General features: G+C 42.2%; 1 protein-coding gene across 7 annotated transcripts in view; it reads left to right on the top strand.

Annotated features, from left to right (window-relative positions):
* HMGCLL1 (3-hydroxymethyl-3-methylglutaryl-CoA lyase like 1) overlaps positions 1 to 21,796 on the top strand; it is a 107,807-nt gene that overhangs the window by 73,459 nt on the left and 12,552 nt on the right. The window contains exon 8 of one of the 7 annotated variants that reach the window (XM_043542385.1): positions 18,901 to 19,463. The exons of the other annotated variants lie outside the window; for them this stretch is intronic. Coding sequence (XP_043398320.1) covers positions 18,901 to 18,981 — 81 coding nt within the window. The 3' untranslated portion in view covers positions 18,982 to 19,463. Of the gene's footprint in view, positions 1 to 18,900; positions 19,464 to 21,796 lie in introns of those variants that run through there. 7 annotated transcript variants of the gene reach the window in all.

The raw sequence follows: 21,796 nt of genomic DNA, 5'->3' as shown, positions 1-21,796 counted from the left end.
TACATTTTCTCTTTACCTTTTCTTGTATTTTGTGTTTGTCAATTGATGGTTTGTGTTTTTAATGAATTGTGTATGTGAGTGCATAAATTTATTCTCTTAAATCTATTTAAAAAAATCAATGCTATATATTTTTTAAAAAGTAGACCTTTAAGAAACTCGCAGTTGTCCTAGGTTCATGTGAACACTTTCTTTAGTTTTAGTTTTCATGAGTTTCACGCCTCCTGGATTTTTTTTCCCCTCTGAGTTTCAGTTTCAGATACACAATCCACATTAAAGCCAGCAGGTTTTTCCTGGTTTTGTGTTAAAATCATGAAACCACTAATTTTGCATTATTTCAATGCAAAACTTTACATGGTCTCTGTAAACTTCGCCTATGTTTCCTTGAAAGGGTTCATGACGCAAAGTGAAATCTTTCAAACCAGGTGAGTTTGTTGCAAACTTATCACACAACTTTAATAGGAAAGCATTGTAAGACACTACATATACAAAATACATAGTAAAATTAAAAGTTTTGGTCCCAGTTACCAGTGTCATCCGTGGGACTGTCCCAATTTACTTGAGGGATTGCATCACTCTGTGTGATCATGACATCCCACAACAGCGGTTTGGTCAGAACATAAAAGAAAATGAAACACTGACACTGGGATGGATTCAAAAGTGGAAGGCTCTGGCTTCATTAATATTTATCTTTAATGGAGAGCTAACCCCCAAAATACCAGAGGTTTGTGGTCCAGTATGGTGTTAAATGGCCTCCATGCCAAATAACCAGTATTCAGGTTTGGCTCTCTTTAGCCCCGGGAATCAGTCCACCTCTAATCTTCTCCCTCTCCCTCTGAGTTTGAAAGTGGTGGGGGCTGGGGTGAGGGTGAGGGTAGACATGAAGGATAAATTCTGCAAAGACTTAAATTCTCTCCTTCTTCCTTCAGGCTGATATTGCCCAACAGTCATCTACCAGCTCTCATGTTCACCTCCAGGAGTTGCCCCCCCGAGCCTCTCATCTGCACTGGACACTAGGCACAAGTTGCAAGAAATTACAAACTCACTTAAATTTACAGGTTTTATAAACTGTCTTTACTCCTTATTAACCTTAAACTGGGCCTCCAGGATGTTGGAAGGAAGCCGAAAAACTTTGTCAATCTTCCTCAGAAGGAAAAATGTTCCTTATCCCCAAAACAGGCAATGAGTGAGTCCTCGAGAGGGCAGAGGGCAACGTTTCTCACAATGCTGTAGGGGGGAAAGACGGTTTTATAGGTAGGTAGCTGCTTAAATTCCTGTTTGAATGATAAACTTAATGCAGGGATTAGGCAGCCTGGAGCCTTGTATAGGCATCTTTTAAAATTATTAAATGTTAAAAAGCAAAAATAATTAGAGTAGGTTTAGTGAAACTATTGGCATTATGTTACACATAGGTTCTTACGCCAGCAGGGAGGCATTATACCCAATGCTTGAGGCTCAAGCAGTCATAAGAAATGGCTTCTATTTCTGCCTCTGCCATTGACTTTCTGTGTGGCCGTTGGCAAATTACTTCTCCGTTACGCCCTGTGTAAAATAGAGTTGATACTCATCTTCCTTGTAAAATGCCATTAAATCTATGGATGGAGAGCTCTGTAGAGGTGCTAATTATTATTATTAGTGCAGTACCGATTCAAAGTCTATTTTCAATGCATAATGTGGAAACTATAGGGACAAACTCTTCTGAAACTTAGGAGGTGTGGTTTTTTGAATAAATGTAATTTTATGATGAAAAGAGGAAAGAATGAGAGGAGGAAGGGCAATAAAAAGCAACAGAACTATTAAGTTGTGTAGACATGCCAAGTGACCTAATTATTGTCACTCTTGCCCTCCTTTCCCGTCCACATTCTTGTTTGTTTCTGACCTTCACCAGTGTTGTGTTGAATGTAAGTTGTACAATTTTGGGGGGAGGGTGGCTTGTCTTGTAAAGTATCTAGCATATTTTAGGGTGCTTGAAAAAATACAGTAGTATACCTGCTTTGGGAAAATAAGTATAGAAGATGGACAGGTTGTAATTGCCAGTATTACAATTCCACTTTGTTCAGTAAACTGCTATTTAAAAAGGAAAAGCACAGCTTGATTAAGAATAGCCAATATGGGATTCAGGAAGGGATGGTCATGCTTCACTATTTCACTGGAATTCTTTGAGATGGTTACTGCCAAAGCAGACAAAGGATATGTAGTGGCCATCGTATGCTTTGATTTTTCAGAAAACAGTTTACAGTGTTCTTTACTGGAAGTCAATGTTAAGGCGTGGAAACATGTAATAAGTGGAAAGTTGGCTAAATGGCAGGAAACAAATGGGAGTTGTAAAATGGAATTTTTTCAAGCTGAAAAGAACATACCAGCAGGGTAGTGGAGGGCTCTGTCTGTGGATCCCAGGTTTTATTACTTAAACAAATGACTTACAATACCATTGATGCTGGTATGGAGGACAAGTTTTCCAATTTTTCAGCTATTAAATTGTGAATAATCATAATGAGAAATGAGAGAGTTGGACACTTAAGTACATAGATGGCTAATATTCTACAGTATGCCAAATAAAACCAATTTTGGAGCAAAAACATAAGAATAAGAACATATGCCATTTTAGGATCAGTAAAAGACCATTCAGTCCAACATTCTTGTCATTTAAAACTTGTATCTCACCCCCACCTTTCTGCTTTTTAGCTTTCTTCTCCAGGAAATGATCTAGCATAGGTGCCTTGTAAGGCCCAGCCTAAATTTGAAATTGCCTTTAAGAATCAGCTTAGAAAGGATATAGTTTATGAACGCAGACTATGCCTTTACATTTTCTGTTAGCAGACGGAAGAGGTAATTAGCAAGATAGCAGCATTTCTCAGAGAACATGAAGGAAACAACTTCTTTTCCTTGCGGCAATTATATAATAAGCTAGGAGTTTATTTGGTTTAGGGACTTGAGCTGAAAGAAATAAGTAACATGAGACAGGAAAAGCATCCTTGAGATTGCTTAACACCAGCAGTTAACTAAGCAAAGAAGAGTAAAGACTACCGTACAACCAGTGAAAGTGGAAATTGAGAGAAAAACAGACAAAGCAGACGAGAAATGGCAGGTGAACTGTGAAATGAAGAAAAGGCTCCAGATCGTAAGGTTCCAGTGAAGAAAACCAAAAAGAGGGGGTGGAGTGCAGGAAACCAGAAAACCACTGGTATCAGGAGACCTAGTAATACCTAACCAGGCAGCTACTTTTATAAGTGAAAAAACCCACACTAAAGCAATGAGCAAAGCAGACTTAATTATGGAAAAGTCTGGGAAATATGGAAAACACAGGTGTTCATATTCACAATAGTAGAGATGTTTGCAACCTTTCCCCTGCTATTTGTGTCTTGTTCTTTTTTGTAGGAACTACTTTTTAAAATGGAAGAATATGTTGCCACAAAACTCTGTAGAGAAAGAGCCTTTCACCTGTTTGTTTGTTTTGTTTTTAAATAAAATCTGTGATTATAGCAATAAGCCACTGCAGGTATGTATTAGTAGGCAATTGGTGCTCTTCTCAAGTGGTCAAAGGCACTCAGCCTTTGGCCCCTGTGCTTCAGAGCATACCAATAACCTTCTAATACACACATCCATTGCTTATTGCTATAAGCAAAAAACGTATCCCTAAAACTAATTATGTAGATTCAGAGAGGTTAAACTGTGAGCTCTTCAGGGCAGGGTTATTTATTTATATTAAAGTAGCCTCCAGAGATCTGAACTGAGACTGAAGCCCTATTGTACACATAGCAAGATGCAACCCCCCTCTTTCCCCTCCCCCCCAAAGAACGTGCAATTTAAATAACATGCTTCTGGTTCAGTGCCCAGCACCTTGTTAGCACTTAAAAAGTAATAACAAGCCCTTTTTCTTCCAACGCCACCCACAGTTTGATGATTGTATCTCAGAAGTTCGGAGCCCTGGCAGTTATTGAGCCAACAGACCTGCTGACTAGATCTGTTTCAGTGTACTATTCAGACAAAGGGATTCTGCAGCCATTATGGATTATCCTGATCTTCAAATTCCCCTCACTAGACTTTACTTTGAGCTGGAGGCAGAACTGCAACTCTCTTTGGCTTAAGTTCAAACCTCAACAGTTTGTCTCAACAGTTTTTCTCATTCTAGAATTTCTCATTCTAATATATGAGAAACACACGCGTGCGCGTGCGCACACACACAAACACACAGAATGCACCCAGGGGAATTACAGTGGCAACTGGGAGGTCAAATCTGCAGTGTTTAGGGGATTTAAAGGCTAGAGGTCAAATACCTCCCTGCTGTAATTTCACTGAAGTCAACGGATTTACACAAAGGATGAATTTGGCTCTTTTCTCTCTTCGTTTCCTCCATATCTAGTTAAATTGTTTTCTCCTGGAATTAAATTTTTATTGTACCCACCCTTGTTCCATATTAAATATCTACTCTTTCCCTACTGTGAATTTCCCTTGCATTAAGTGCCATCAAGTAGCATGTCACACATTTTGCAAGGTCTGCCTTTCTGAATTCTAGTATTTTCGTGCTGTTGTTTGGTCAGCAGCCACTTATCAGCATTTAAAACCTGATAATATGTTCACACATCATAGGTGGGCTTCTGCTCCAACTTCATTTATAACTTTCTGGTGTTTCCAGTTATTAGATCCAGGACACTCAGGTCATTCTGATCTAGTTAGCTTTTCAGCTAATACGTAATTAAGCAATCTTGTACTACTTCCATTAACATGCTTTCTTCCTTCCACCTCATCCCATGAGAAAAACATAAAGAATGAGACAATGTATGTCAAATGATATTTACCTCCCAGTCAGATTCTCTTCTGCTACATCCTTTTCTGAGGTACAGATCTGGACAGGTAGCTAGTGAAAAGAACAGAAACCACAGACTCATAGGATTATCAGAGTACAAACCTGTCAACCTTGGTCAGTCCACATTCAAGATTCCTGGCTCCTTATCCCTTTTTCCTCACTCTAGCATTAGCTACATGTGTTGCGAAGTTGCTGGTGAGGCCAATGATTGCACCATTTCCATCTAACGCTTTGTGGGTTCTCTGTTAGGATTCATATGGGCCTTAGAGCAATTTATGTATGTTTTGCCAGCAGGTTTTTTGCCTTTTTGAGAGCAACATGCTCCATAGAATACCACATTCTGTGCCTCTTCCTTTCTGCTGGCCACCTCCAATCCCCTTTTGCCTTATATTGCCTCCATCAACATGTAAGTGGAGTGGAGAGGATGCCGGCAACTCCACAGGGAGGTAGGAAATCATACTAAGCAGCTGTCTTTCCCATACATTCATTCCCTCCACTCTATTTTGCATGGCACTTGTGTGAATTTTCTGTCTTCCAGCATTGTCTCCCTGGTCACTGTTTGGAAGTTGTAATCCCAACTGCCCACAGCAATGGCCTTTTTAGAGACCTCCTTTTATCATTTCAACTGTATCTTGTTAAACTTGACTATTTAAATGACTAAGAGTCAGTATAATCCAGTTCTGAAGTGCGCTGGGCAGTAATCCAGCTCTTTCTCTTCGGGACAGATATTCATTTTTTGGACTAGAAATTAATGACTTCCAAATGCTGAAAATGTAGGAAGCCTTTTAAAAAAGTTGTTCGGGTGCTTATAGAATCAAGTTGATTTGAAAAGTTTTCAGAATGAGAACTTAATCACTTCAAAAATATTTAAAAATTAACTGTTTAGTACTTGCAGAAGGTGCCAAAATTAAAAAACTGAAGTCCAATATGTACAGAATATTTAAAGGATAGGGCATGGTAGGGTCAGCTTCTCTGCATGCCACTGTGCCATTGAGATTTAACTGGTCTTGCAGAGGTGAAAAGGTACTTGACTGGCTTCTCAACTGAGATTAACAACATGGCTGATGGTAGATTTGGGGACATGTAATTGGACTATTTATTTTACAACTTTTAATCAAGGGCATCTTGGTTAGATTGACCAGGAAGCAGGTGGTTGGGGATATTCTGTGTACTACCAACATACATGTATTTGTTTTATCTTGGGTTTCACTCACTTCCTGAATCAAGTGAACAAAAATGTATTGTTTCTACATATTGTGTATATATTTTTACATACACACACACACACACACACACACACACACACACACACACACAAAGTTAAAAGAATATTATTCAGGTTGCAAAGTCAAATATTCAAAAGTTAGGAAATGCTGGAATTAAGGTTGTCCATGCATCCTTAATTCAACCCCCTTGTGCATGTGCATTATGATTCAGTCTTTAATTATTTAGTTTTAGATTTAGTAATGGGTTTGTTGGCATCCTTTCTTCTGCAAAAGATGGTGTGATTTGTAGCCTATGATATAGATGGTTTGCAATGTCTCATGTGACTGAATAGTCCAATCCGAGATTTGCATGATCTTTGGCAGTTATTGCAAATGTATCTATCTTTGTTGAGGACTGCTTGCTTCCTACGGGCTCTTTACTCTTCAAGCTGTAGGAGCCAGCTTTTGTCATGGACTTTGATATCCTGATGCAGATGATGGTGCCACTTGTTACGATCACTTGCCAAGATTTCCCATTGGTCAGGATCAATTCCAAATTCCTTCATATCTCACTTGCTTGTGTCTCTATAGTGAAGTTTGGGACATCCTGTTGTTGTTCCCGCTGATAGCTCCCCGTATAGCATGTCCTTGGGTATACGTCCATCCTCCAATCTACTCAGATGGCCTAGCGAGTGCAGCCATCTTTGCTTGAGCAGGGCTCTCACACTTGGTAAGTTTGCACTTTGAAGAGCTTCTGTGTTGGTGACTTTATCTTGCCACTTGGTGTTGAGTATGCAGCGTAAACAATGTAGGTGGAAACTGTTTAACCTTTTCTCCTGATGAGCATAAGTTGTCCATGTTTCCCCACCATACATGAGAGTGCTGAGGACACAAGCTTGGTACACTAGCATTTTGGTGTTGAGGGTAAGCTTTGAGTTGTTCCATGCTCTTTTAGTTAGAATCATAGAATCATAGAATCATAGAATATCAGGGTTGGAAGGGACCCCAGAAGGTCATCTAGTCCAACCCCCTGCTCAAAGCAGGACCAAGTCCCAGTTAAATCATCCCAGCCAGGGCTATGTCAAGCCTGACCTTAAAAACCTGTAAGGAAGGAGATTCTACCACCTCCCTAGGTAACGCATTCCAGTGTTTCACCACCCTCTTAGTGAAAAAGTTTTTCCTAATATCCAATCTAAACCTCCCCCATTGCAACTTGAGACCATTACTCCTCGTTCTGTCATCTGCTACCATTGAGAACAGTCTAGAGCCATCCTCTTTGGAACCCCCTTTCAGGTAGTTGAAAGCAGCTATCAAATCCCCCCTCATTCTTCTCTTCTGCAGACTAAACAATCCCAGCTCCCTCAGCCTCTCCTCATAAGTCATGTGCTCTAGACCCCTAATCATTTTTGTTGCCCTTCGCTGGACTCTTTCCAATTTATCCACATCCTTCTTGTAGTGTGGGGCCCAAAACTGGACACAGTACTCCAGATGAGGCCTCACCAGTGTCGAATAGAGGGGAACGATCACGTCCCTCGATCTGCTCGCTATGCCCCTACTTATACATCCCAAAATGCCATTGGCCTTCTTGGCAACAAGGGCACACTGCTGACTCATATCCAGCTTCTCGTCCACTGTCACCCCTAGGTCCTTTTCCGCAGAACTGCTGCCTAGCCATTCGGTCCCTAGTCTGTAGCGGTGCATTGGGTTCTTCCGTCCTAAGTGCAGGACCCTGCACTTATCCTTATTGAACCTCATCAGATTTCTTTTGGCCCAATCCTCCAATTTGTCTAGGTCCTTCTGTATCCTATCCCTCCCCTCCAGCGTATCTACCACTCCTCCCAATTTAGTATCATCCGCAAATTTGCTGAGAGTGCAATCCACACCATCCTCCAGATCATTTATGAAGATATTGAACAAAACCGGCCCCAGGACCGACCCCTGGGGCACTCCACTTGACACCGGCTGCCAACTAGACATGGAGCCATTGATCACTACCCGTTGAGCCCGACAATCTAGCCAGCTTTCTACCCACCTTATAGTGCATTCATCCAGCCCATACTTCCTTAACTTGCTGACAAGAATGCTGTGGGAGACCGTGTCAAAAGCTTTGCTAAAGTCAAGAAACAATACATCCACTGCTTTCCCTTCATCCACAGAACCAGTAATCTCATCATAAAAGGCGATTAGATTAGTCAGGCATGACCTTCCCTTGGTGAATCCATGCTGACTGTTCCTGATCACTTTCCTCTCCTCTAAGTGCTTCAGGATTGATTCTTTGAGGACCTGCTCCATGATTTTTCCAGGGACTGAGGTGAGGCTGACTGGCCTGTAGTTCCCAGGATCCTCCTTCTTCCCTTTTTTAAAGATGGGCACTACATTAGCCTTTTTCCAGTCATCCGGGACTTCCCCCGTTCGCCACGAGTTTTCAAAGATAATGGCCAAGGGCTCTGCAATCACAGCCGCCAATTCCTTCAGCACTCTCGGATGCAATTCGTCCGGCCCCATGGACTTGTGCACGTCCAGTTTTTCTAAATAGTCCCTAACCACCTCTATCTCTACAGAGGGCTGGCCATCTCTTCCCCATTTTGTGATGCCCAGCGCAGCAGTCTGGGAGCTGACCTTGTTAGTGAAAACAGAGGCAAAAAAAGCATTGAGTACGTTAGCTTTTTCCACATCCTCTGTCACTAGGTTGCCTCCCTCATTCAGTAAGGGGCCCACACTTTCCTTGGCTTTCTTCTTGTTGCCAACATACCTGAAGAAACCCTTCTTGTTACTCTTGACATCTCTTGCTAGCTGCAGCTCCAGGTGCGATTTGGCCCTCCTGATATCTTTCCTACATGCCCGAGCAATATTTTTATACTCTTCCCTGGTCATATGTCCAACCTTCCACTTCTTGTAAGCTTCTTTTTTATGTTTAAGATCCGCTAGGATTTCACCATTAAGCCAAGCTGGTCGCCTGCCATATTTACTATTCTTTCGACTCATCGGGATGGTTTGTCCCTGTAACCTCAACAGGGATTCCTTGAAATACAGCCAGCTCTCCTGGACTCCCTTCCCCTTCATGTTAGTCCCCCAGGGGATCCTGGCCATCTGTTCCCTGAGGGAGTCGAAGTCTGCTTTCCTGAAGTCCAGGGTCCGTATCCTGCTGCTTACCTTCCTTCCCTGCGTCAGGATCCTGAACTCAACCAACTCATGGTCACTGCCTCCCAGATTCCCATCCACTTTTGCTTCCCCCACTAATTCTACCTGGTTTGTGAGCAGCAGGTCAAGAAAAGCGCCCCCCCTAGTTGGCTCCCCTAGCACTTGCACCAGGAAATTGTCCCCTACGCTTTCCAAAAACTTCCTGGATTGTCTATGCACCGCTGTATTGCTCTCCCAGCAGATATCAGGAAAATTAAAGTCACCCATGAGAATCAGGGCATGCGATCTAGTAGCTTCCGTGAGTTGCCGGAAGAAAGCCTCATCCACCTCATCCCCCTGGTCCGGTGGTCTATAGCAGACTCCCACCACTACATCACTCTTGTTGCACACACTTCTAAACTTAATCCAGAGACACTCAGTTAATCTGCTAAAGATGGTAGCAGCCTTTCCAACACAAAAATTTAGTTCTTCATCGAGTGACAGGTTGATGGTCACCGTAGAACCTAAATAGCTGAACTTTTTGGTCTACTTCTAGCTGGTTTGCATTTAAGGTAATTGAAGGATCTTGTGGAACCCCCTGTCCTAATACAACCATTTTCTTGATGCTGGTGGTGAGAGAAAATGCTGGACACCACTTGAAAGGCAGTCCATGAGTTATTGTTGTAGATGTTCATTGTGGGCTATGAGGGCAGCATCATCAGTTAATAGAAGTTCCCTGATTAGCACCTTTTTCACTTTGGCCTTTCACTTAAGTCAGGACAGATTGAAGAGTTTCCCATCTGATCTTGTGTGGAGATACACTCCATCTTTCATGTCCTTAAACTCACAGTTCAAGAGTATCAAGAAGAAGATTCCAAAGAGTGTAGGGGCAAGAACACATTCTTGCTTCACTCCGCTGTTCATCTCAAAGCTGTCCAATTTGGACCCATAAAACTGGACAGTTGCTCTCATGTTGTTGTGGAATGAACATTTAAGAGTTAGTAGGGTTGGTGGGCATCCTGTATTTTCTAGTATTGCAAAAAGACCTGCTCTGCTGACTGTGTTGAATGCTTTGGTCAGGTCCAGAAAGGCAATGTACAATGGTTGGTTTTGCTCTGTGCACTTGGAGTTGACGCAGAGAAAATTTAATGTCTATAGTTGATCTTCCAGCCCTGAATCCACTCTGTGGTTCAGGATAGACATGATTTGCCAGCTGCTGTAGGCACACTAATATGACTTTTGCGAAAGCTTTTCCTGCTACACTTAGTAGCGAGATACCCATGTAGTTGTTGCAGTCGCCCTTTTCGCTTTTGTTTTTCTACAAAGTGATGATGTTTGCATCACAGGTATTTTTAGTAAAAGTCATGGACAGGTTACAGGCAGTAAACAAAAATTCATGGCCTGTGACCTGTCCATGACATGAACTATATACCCCTGACTAAATCTTGGGGGCGGGGATGGCCCGGGAGTGCCCTGGGTGCTCAGGGGGGGCAACCTGGGACCCAAACTGGTATAGAGAGTATGGCTTGGGACACCCATTGGTGCAAGGGGGGTGGGCAGGTGGCGGCATGTGGCCCATGACCCCCGCTGGTGCTAGGGTAGGGGTGGCGGCGCGTGGCCCAGGAACCCCACTTATGCTGGGGAGCGGGGGATTGGCAGGGTTGGCAAGCTCCCTGCCTGGCTCCACACCTCCTCAGAAGTGACAACATCCCCCTCCTTCAGCTCCTAGGTAGAGGCGTGGCCAGGCAGCTCTGCTGCATCCACCAACAGTGCAGACTCTGCAGCTCCTATTGGCCGGGAACCACGGCTAATGGGAGCTGGTGAGGCAGTACCTGCAGGCAGAGGCAACACGCAGAGCTGCCTGGACACACTTCCGCCTAAGAGCCAATAGAGGGAGATGTTGCTGCTTCCGGGGAGCCCCCACAGAGCCCTCACCCCATCCCCTGCCCCAACCCTCTTCCCCCTCCCACACCCAAACTCCTGCTGCTCCTGGGGATGGGGGTCGTGGCCCCAGTAGCGGCTGGTGCAACTGGCCCAGGAGCTGCCTGAGCTGCTCAGGTGGCCCCCAGGCCAGGCGCACCAGCTGCTGCAGAAATCACGGAGGTCACAAAAAGTCATAGAATCTGTGACTTCTGTGACCTCTCTGACAAACTCACAGCCTTAATTATATGATCACATACTGTTTTTTCCACAGGACCCCATCCTCATCCAGTGCCAAGGATGGATGTTGCTCACTTAACAAGCAGCAATTCAATATTTTATTTTCTCCTCAATGTGTGGCCCTATTCCTTATTTGCTATTCAAACCCTTCTCTGAAGACAGAATCATTAATTTCCTCATGGGCTTTTCACTGTAATATCTGAGTGCTACACAAATATAAATGAATTTATTTTCACCAGACCCCTTTGAGATGAGGGGTTATTATAATCTCCATTTTAGCAGTGGAGAATTGAGCCACAGAGAAATTGAAGTCAAAAGTATCCACTAATACTGGGTACCCAATTTGAGACACACCTAGGAACTGGTTTTTATATTCAAAGCACAGCTTCTGTTGAGTTCAGTTGCAGCTGTGAGTGCTAAGCACCACTTCTGCAATCAACCCCCAGGATATCAAGCTTGACACCCAGAAAATGAGAATCAGTTAGTGAGCATCTGTGAAATGTTTGCTTGGTGTTACCCCACCAGCCTCCATTCCCAGTTGAGTGCGCCCTCTCCCAGGCTCCTTAGTCCAATCTACTCCCTCCCACCCCTCCACGTCCAACACTTACCCCTCAGCATTCAAATCAGGCAGCTTTATCCTTCATGCTAGGTTAGGAGCTGCCTAAGCTAGCTAGTGGGTGATGCTGAGGTGAGGGGTGTGTCCTAAGCCCTGCCCCTTTTGTGGAGATAGATGCCTAAATCCAGGCTGCTGCAGGAAGGTGCTTATCTGTACTGGCCATCCATAACTAGGAATCCTTCTCCTGGAGTCAGTCTGCTTAGATGCCTAAGATCTGAAAATGAGTTTGGCGCCTGCCTCTCCACATCATTCTCCTCGGGACACCCAGAACCATAAGCCGCTGTGTTACCCCTCTGCCTCAATAAGAGAGAGCTTTGCTAAGGCTAAAACTGTGTGTCAGCTTCCTACCACACCAGTCTGTCCACGTCAACATCAAACTCCTCAAGAATCTGCGAGTCTTAACCTTCCATTGCAGGTAACAATCAGTGAACTTCATTTCCTGCGTTTCCCAAAGATGTCTCTCTGCAGTGTCTAGTCCCTCTCACTGGACACTCACTGGAGTGTCTAGTCCCTCTCACTGGACACTCACTGAAATTAAGTTCACTGCCACAAGAGATACAACACACACCACCCTGTTAGGTTAGCTGAAGACTCACTCTATACTTCAGAATAACAGCACTGAGATGGTTTATAGTAAAATGAAGAATAAGTTTATTAATAAAGAACAGAAATTTGAATGATACTAAGTACGAGAAAAGGGGACAGATGTGGTTAGAAACAACAGACAACAAAACATGCTTTCCAATGACTAAAACTCAATTTTAGCAGTTACAAGCTTTGCCTAAGCAGGTTTCTCTCTTACATCCAGTTACTAGCACCTCTAGGCCAGAGAATCCAATCTTCACAGAATCAGAGGGTGCTCTCCCTTTTGTTCCCTAAGTGATAGATAATTAAGGGCTTCTCTCTTTCTTTTTATGGTCCAGCAAATTTCTGCAACATATTCTTTGAAAATTAAACCCAGACAAAATTCCTCTCCTTGACTAATGCGTAGACGCCATGCTGTCCTCCTCCCCCTCTAGTTGATTTGCTTTTTCAGTTGGCTTAATCACTTTGTTAACCTTAGTTGTAAATGAACTTTCATTCTCCCTGGCCTCACCTTGTTCAATTTACATTGGAGACACATGCAAACAGGTGTAACAATATTCTTTGTCTATGACAAACTGGTTTATCCACCCTACTCAGATTGCTTGTTTTGAACATATTTTATGAACACATTTCCAGTGTACATACATAATTCTTTACACTGACCATATATACATCACACAATAATATTAATGACCCAGTACGTCACCAGTTTTTATGATATATCATACAATAAATTGTTTGGCTAAATATTCTGACAACAGTGTGTTGCGTGTGCCCCTTGCCAGTTGGCATAAAGAGGTTCTTAAGATCACACTCACTCCACACCAAATGGTGGTAATGGGGCCCAGTTTATCACTTTTAACACAGTAATTATAGCACTTAGCTGGATGTGGGAGATCTGGGTTTGATTTCTCTCCCTCCCCCGGCCTCATTTAAAAAAATGCTTTTCTCTCCCTTGTTTTTATGTGAAAAAGTTACACAAAGGTGAGAAACTGACTGTAAATAGGAAATAGTGCATCTAATTTATCACAAAATTCTGTCAAATGTGCAATAAAACAAAAATAATATGAGAAAAAATAATCCCTTTCAGTTATAGAAAATGTAGACGTTACTTGTAGTAGACTTAAGCACGTGCATAAGTGTCTGCAGGATCAGGGCCTACATTAGTAAATATGTAGAGTACTATGTATAGCATTTGTATACTGATAGAATAATCTATTGATTTCATTTCAAAAGATACTGTACATTGCAGAATAGAATCCAGTGTTCATACATGGATAGGTAAAAACAGAAATATTTGATTGTATGTTCTCCAGTATTTGAACGTAATATAGTGTCTGTTACAATACTGCCATGGTTTTTGGTTAACAAAATAGAAACCTAGTCTACAGTTCCTCTATAAAATTAAGTGTTCTATCATAAATGCGTTTGGGTTTTTGCCATGATTTTCAGAACACCAAGTATCAGTGGAGAAAAATCAATCAATGTAACTATTGAAAATATATTAGAAATTGTCCATCTGAAGTCCCTCAACCTTTGGTAATTAGAGGCCATACTGAGGAGATTGACAGGGTAAATTAGAAGTTAATATTTACACAACAAAAAAATATGCCCAGTACAATATCCTACGCTGATGTTACTGAAACCCGAGTCCAGAAAAGTACCGTGGAAACAAGACCTGGTACTTTTCTTGTGCCAACACAAACAGCAATTACAGCACAGTGTGAGAGGAGTCGTAAGAAATACTACTGCATATCAGTAGTTCAACAAAGTCAGCACTTTTATGTAATTGTGTGGGGAAAACATTTCAGATCCCAGCAAGAAATGGCCATTTATTCTTTTAAACTGATCCTTGATAAAACAATGCTGGGGTCACAAGAAGGCTATTCTGCCAATTTTGCTTCACTGTGGGATCCATTGACATCTGGCTGAGCTGCGGAAGCTGGGAAATTTCTTTAATATTCTCTTGACAGTAAAATGGACATGTGGAAAACATTCTAATCTGTTAATCTTTGGTGCTTCTGAAGAAAGGACATTTGGCTTTATATTTTGTACAGATAAGTATTAAGTCTCCAGATCTAGTTGTAAATAAGTTAATGGCATCTGAATGGAGAATGCAGTCCTTGTTTCCCAAATATGGCAGAAGATAAATATGCACCTGTATAATCAACGTGATGTAATAAACGCCAAGAGTTCTTTTCGTTTGAGCATATTCTTTGGCAATTTACTCCTCTTTATAGTGAATATGTTTTATCAATAAATATCAGGGAGCAATAGTTGAATTTCTTCTTACATCCTGAGTGATAAAACAGACTACTCTAATGCATAGTTTCATACAAAGGATTATGAAAATGTAATTAAACAAGGGCCTAAAAATAACAATTGTACAAAAAACCTTCTAAGATGATACCTTTTAGTCAACATCTGTAATTCATTACATAGTTTGTTTAGCTAAGACTGAAAATAATTCTTGCATGTAAATATATAATTATGATGAATAATGGGGATATATATTTTATATGGATACCGATAGAATATATGATTGGTTTCTGGCATGACATTTATCTTCATAAATGAGGAAAGGAGTAATAAATCACTTATGAAGAAAAGTGTGAGCATATACAGTATATGATGAATAAAAAAGCATACAATATATCTTCTAATTAGAAATAAGTGGATGATACCATGCAAAATGGAAAAGTATTAAACTGGAGTTCAGACTCTTGCAGAGTCTGGCAGGATATTTGTATTCATCTGAAAAAAGCAGGAAAATAAATAAAAGTAATGAATTTATGGATTACATTGAGTTTAAAGTGGTTCCCAAATTCTAAATAGTGAGTTATATGGTTATAACACGTTTCCTAGTGGAACTATCAGTAGGCTCCTTTGGAATATTTAAAGGAGCCTCTTTTGGTTTTGGTTGCAGAACAAGTAGCCCCAGGAACTAGTAGTCCTGTTCTTTTTTCCAAAACCTAGTTGCTGACTGAAACCAACAGCAGCCAACTGAAAATTCCAGAGTTTTACTAGGTCAGCAAACTGTCTCCTGAACAGAAGGGAATCTGACTATTATGGAGAGTGATTTAATATGTTTCTGCTGGCTGGTGCATCCTGGTATTTCATTAAGGTTGATCTGCTAATGAGAGCAAGAGGAATGATATCTGTCCAGCATCAACTCCCAATTTGGGGACTGTCTAAACAATCAGTTCATATTGTCATGTTCATCAGGCCCAATCTGCAGTTCTTACTCAGGAAAAACTCCTAATGCATAAAGAAAAGGAGTACTTGTTCTTGACGTCTGATTTGTGTCCATTTATTCTTTTACGTAGAGACTGTCCAGTTTGACCAATGTACATGGCAGAGGGGCATTGCTGGCATACGATGGCATATATCACATTGGTAGATGTGCAGGTGAATGAGCCTTTAGTGTGGCTGATGTGATTAGGCCCTATGATGGTGTCCCCTGAATAGATGTGTGGACACAGTTGGCAACGGGCTTTGTTGCAAGGATAGGTTCCTGGGTTAGTGGTTCTGTTGTGTGGTGTGTGGTTCCCGGTGAGCCAGCAATGCCCCTCTGCCATGTACATTGGTCAAACTGGACAGTCTCTACGTAAAAGAATAAATGGACACAAATCAGATGTCAAGAATTATAACATTCAAAAACCAGTCGGAGAACACTTCGATATCTTTGGTCACTCGATTACAGACCTAAAAGTTGCAATTCTTCAACAAAAAAACTTCAAAAACAGACTCCAACGAGAGACTGCTGAATTGGAATTAATTTGCAAACTGGATAAAATTAACTTAGGCTTGAATAAAGACTGGGAGTGGATGGGTCATTACACAAAGTAAAACTATTTCGCCATGTTTATTCCCCCCAGCCCCCACTGTTCCTCAGATGTTCTTGTCAACTGCTGGAAATGGCGCACCTTGATTATCACTACAAAAGGTTTCCCCCCACCCCCGCTCTCCTGCTGGTAATAGCTCACCTTAAGTGATCACTCTCGTTACAGTGTGTATGGTAACACCCATTGTTTCATGTTCTCTATGTATATAAATCTCCCCACTGTATTTTCCACTGAATGCATCCGATGAAGTGAGCTGTAGCTCACGAAAGCTTATGCTCAAATAAATTTGTTAGTCTCTAAGGTGCCACAAGTCCTTTTCTTTTTGCGAATACAGACTAACACGGCTGCTACTCTGAAACCTGTCCTAATGCATAGTAACTTTAGCTGAGTAAGTAGTGGAGGATCAACCCAGATTCTGATAATTAATGCGTTTTAAGATAGCACTGATGAACTAACAGATTCTGTGATTGAGCTAATTCAGGTTGGTGGTGCTTTAAATCTGTCTGCTTCAGAAGCAGATATTCATAGGAATAAGAACTGCAGGACTCTAGAGAAGTGCAGGGGCAAAAGAGATGACCTGGGGGGAGGGTACAAGAACTAGATCGTTCTGTTATAATAAAAACAGACATAATTTGAATTAGAGAGCAGAGATAATGCTTGAATTTAGTTCTTGTGGCTTGTCATCTCTACAAAACTATGTGACTGAGTTAATAACCATGTAATTTACAGTTGCCTCATTGATACACAGACAATATAGTGACAGAAAATTAAATGACTTCCTCAGTCCAAGACATTATCTAGCCCTATGGTTGAGTCACCAGTCTAGTATTGTTTATTTCCTGTAATATTTCTGTAAAGTGTTGGTGACATTTTTTTAAATGGTCTTTCAATAGTAAGATTAGCTGTGCTGCAAGAACTGAGGGCAGAAGGGTGGCTTCAGGGGGGACTACCATGTAGCCCAACAGAAAACAGAAGAAAACTTAATTCTCTGAGCCTAGCCTGAGGTAGGAAGAAGGGATGTTCCTACTTGAGGAGCTTCTGGGAAGCATGGGAGGTTTTGCCATCGGAAGAAAAGTCTTTGGAGGGTGGCCCAGCATATTCTTGACTCCTTGGCAAGAGAGAAAGGGGGATTCTAGACATTAAAACATCAGATTACACAATAATATCCACCAAGAGGGGCCATTCTGAAGATAGATGTGGCTCAGCAGCTATCAATCTGTTGCTGCAGCAGGCTTGGTCATCAGACACCTTCTCACATTACAGCTGGCTGCTGGTTTCTCAGGCAGCTGTCCACATGGAAAGGGATCTAGCTCCCCTTCCTCATGACTTTCTCTGGAGAGAAAGATCATCAACATTGCTGTCTCTAGCCATGACAGAGCTATTTTCAGAAAGCTGCCTGTGTTTCACCACAAAGAAGCAAGTACAGAAGAGAATGTGGTGAGTGAAAATATGATAGATGAGATTTTGAAAATTAACCCATAATTTTGTATGCTTCAGCTTTTGGGAACTCAATCTGACACACATTAAAGAGGCCTGATTTTTAGAAAATGCTGAGCACCCGCTTTCTGGAAACCTTTGTGGCATCTCAACTTGGGCATCACAAACAGTGAAGTGAATTCTATCCTTACTTTTGCCACAGACATCATGTATGATGCTGAGAAAGTAATTAAAACCCAAGGTTTTAGAGGTGACCACTATAGTTACATCTTTACTTATTTTTGTAATATACATGATCTTAAAAATGGTGAAATTGATGGAATATCCTCTTTAATACACATTTGCAACTAAAATTAGAAAAGAAAATGAACATCAATTGAAACCATAATTAGCATTTTTAAAATATACCATAATGGGCTTCACATCCCCCGCTGGCTGAGCTGCAGGTGTGTGTAGTTTGAGAGGGAGGCTGGGGGATTGGAGAATCAAAACAAAATGTTCTTTTGGTGGGTTGTGCCACCTGTCACCAGCCCTAGGGGAGAGTTCTGACTGTGTTAAAGTTAGCTGGATTTTTTAGACAATGTGGTCATGCCTCATTCCTTCGGTTACCTATGACGTTAGAAAACCAGCAGCAGGACTGAGATGGTCACCTACTTTTGTGACATCAGACCACTGGGGTACCTCCTCTCCCTTCATGTCAGGGAGAGAGCTTAGGAACGCCAACAGACCAACTGATAGGGACTACCACCTGGGGAGGATAAGACAGAACTTGGGTACCTTCACCAGCTGTAGGACTGAACGGAGCTGATCCGTTAGCACATCCAGGAGAAGTGGAAGTGCCAGAAATCACAGTACAATGTATAGGTCTGGGGGAGACACAGTTTGCTCCAGGTGAGTGTCTGTTCACCCAAGAGAAAGCCGGAAGACTTCCAAATCTCATTGCTGCCTGGGACGGTCATTGCACCATATTAGAGAGACTATTGGTCATGAAAAGAAAAGGAGTACTTGTGGCACCTTAGAGACTAACCAATTTATTTGAGCATAAGCTTTCGTGAGCTACAGCTCACTTCATTCATTGAGTGGAGCTGAACTGCTGGAGGACTGACTAGCTCCCTATCAATCCAACAGGGGACTTGGCATCAGATCTGCAATGGGGAGATAACATGGAAGAAGAGGGACTGGAGCCAGCTTGAGTCATCAGGCTACTGAGGAATCCAGTATTGTTCCTGAAGTCAAACCTCCAGGTCCCTCAACCAATGGACACCTGCTGAGCAATCCCTGGCCCTCAGGCCACACCCAGAGGATTTGCAGGCCCACCCAAGACATACCTGTGTTGTGTGGGTTCTCAGGGCCATGCCTACCCATATGGAACTACTGGTTCTACTGTGGGAGGCCAGCACACCGCAGTCAGAGCCAAATGTGTCTGTGGTGGGGTGGGGTGTCTTCCTCGCCCCACTGGCTGTATGGCAGGTGGTGAAGTTTGAGAGAAACTGAAAACCAGGAAATGTTTTTGTGGTGTGTGTCGGTGATGCTGGCACAAGCTCTAAGGGTGGCAGGTGCTGCTGTGTGAGGTCTCTGGCTGCAATGTAGTCTCACCTCATTCTTTTGGATCCCATGATGGTACAATATTGTAATAATAGTAATATGGATTAAAGAGTACTGCTGTGCTTTTCAGTCCTTTTTTTACACAATCCTTGCTACATATTTAAACTTTCAGAGTCTATTCCACTAGACAGATTTTTTTTCACCTCACTGAGGCAATTCATAGGAAAAAGTTTTTTCTCTTTAATACACAATTACAAACTAAAAATATTCATTTGGAATTGTTTGCATCTTGAAATTAATATCCTATATGCAAGTGTAAATAACAGTATGTCAAGGAATTGTCTATATGTCATATTTAACCAGTATATACCATTTAAAAAACAAGGAAATTCCCATCAATTAAAAATCATTAGGGATGCTTAAGGAAACATCCGTCCACATAAACCCTTAAAAGCAAGGAAATGTCCAATTAAGACGTCCTTTCTTTAATACACCTTAACCCCCCCACACCACATTCGTCACAGACACACTGCAACACAAAACCTTAGCTTCGGCCTCAAACCTCCTCCTGGGAAACTCACACATCACATAGTTCAGTGATGCGTGGATGCCAAATGCATATGTCTGATGATGAGTTTAGCATTAAAGTTTGGGGTTATGGTATGATTGTGAGGAATGCAATGTATGTTATCTTTTGGCACCATGTAATATAAGAACATAAAAATGGCTATATTGGGTCAGACCAATGGACCACCTATATCACCCATATCTTGCTTTCCAACAGTGGCCTGTGCCAGATGCTTTAGAGGGAATGAACAGAAAAGGGCAATTGTCGAGTAATTCATCCCTTGTCATCCACTCCCAGCTTCTGGCAATCAGAGGCTAGGGACACCCAGAGCATGGGGTTGCATTCCTGACCATCTTCGCTAATAGCCATTGATGGACTATCCTCTATGAATTTGTCTAATTCTTTTTGAACCCAGTTATACTTTTGGCTTTCGCAGCATCTCCTGGCAATGAGTTCCACAGGTTGACTGTGCATTGTGTGAAAAAGTATTTTGTTTATGTGTGTGAATATAATCTGTAGGCAGCTGGTATATCAAAGAAAATCATTCTTATAGAGAGATATTGATCACCTACTCCCCACCAAAGCCTCTCCAGTTATGTCTCTGTCCATAATCCACTCTTTCAATTCTCCATCCATTCTCTCCTCTTCTCTTCCACAGCCCAATCAATCCACTGCCCCTTATTAATTCTCTGATGTCACCCCGATCTCCACAAAAATTCTCTGTATTTTTGTCATAGAATAAATTATCTGCCCCCAGACCTCTTCTGCCCACAAGCCCAGTCAGTCCACCCTCTGCCCACCAACATTCCTCAATACATCCTCTGGCCCAAGATCTCGCCCCCTAATTAATCACTTCTCTGTAGCTGATCCCCAAGGTTCCCATACAGTTGCTTCTCTACCTGTGGCCCTTCGTATGTTCTAATCAAATATTTGCCCCCAAACTGTAATTTACCAATAATCAGGCCTACAGTTCATCCCATACCCCAGCTTCTTTAACAGGTCATACTCTACCCCATCACTCATTCCAGTTCTCACCCCCCACCCCCCCACCAGCCCCTGAGCCTGCCACATCCACTACAGTTCACTATAAACTTCCTAGCCTCACAACTCAGTCCATCCTCTGCAACCTACTCCCCACTCAACTCATCCCTGTGGCCCTACTCCCCACTCAATCCATTCTCTGCACACATCCCTTAATCCATCCTGTGTGACCAACACCCTTGTTCTATTATATCTGAATGACACCCATGCCCCTCTACTCAGTCTCTCTGCAAGGCCCTTCAGTCAGCTGATTCTGTTTCCACCAGCAATTTGATCACCACCAACCCCAGTTGTTCCTCCTCCTGCTGCTGACTCAGCAAAGTTATCCTCTACCAAGGCTACCCTCAGGAAACGGATCCTCACCTGAGTTTAAATGATGATCCTTGGTCCAATCCCGGTCCTCAAACTTATCTTAAGGGCTTGTTTTCTTTGGTTGACATGAGAGTGGGAGGGGAATGGGTCCCATGGCTGCCCTTAGTTGCTCTTTAGGGAAGGGGAACACCTTGGGGTTCTTTGTATGTCTTTTACACTCTACCCGCTGTGCCTAAGCCATGGCATCTCCTGCTCCTCCTGTTGGCTTCCTAGTGTTCTCATTGCCTGGCAGGGGAGCAGCCATAATCACTGTAGGAAGTTAGCAGGTGTGGACAAAATAATCTGCCACATTGTAATTAAAGACTGTATCACAGTCCATACTCACAAAGGGGGACATGTTACATCTGCACTTGCAATCTTAATATTGGCATTTCCTCATTTTTGAGTGCTTGACTTTGCCAGTTGAACACTCCTGTAGTGTGGCTTTCTGTATGTCCTTTTCAAGATTTTAAAAAAAGCAAACTGAAAAAAAACAGAACTCCATCGTATAGAATCATA

Source organism: Chelonia mydas, chromosome 3, assembly GCF_015237465.2.
Source record: "Chelonia mydas isolate rCheMyd1 chromosome 3, rCheMyd1.pri.v2, whole genome shotgun sequence".
Lineage (NCBI taxonomy): Eukaryota > Metazoa > Chordata > Testudines > Cheloniidae > Chelonia > Chelonia mydas.
Note: the sequence above shows the minus strand (reverse complement) of the source record. Positions and strands in the feature narration are given on the sequence as shown.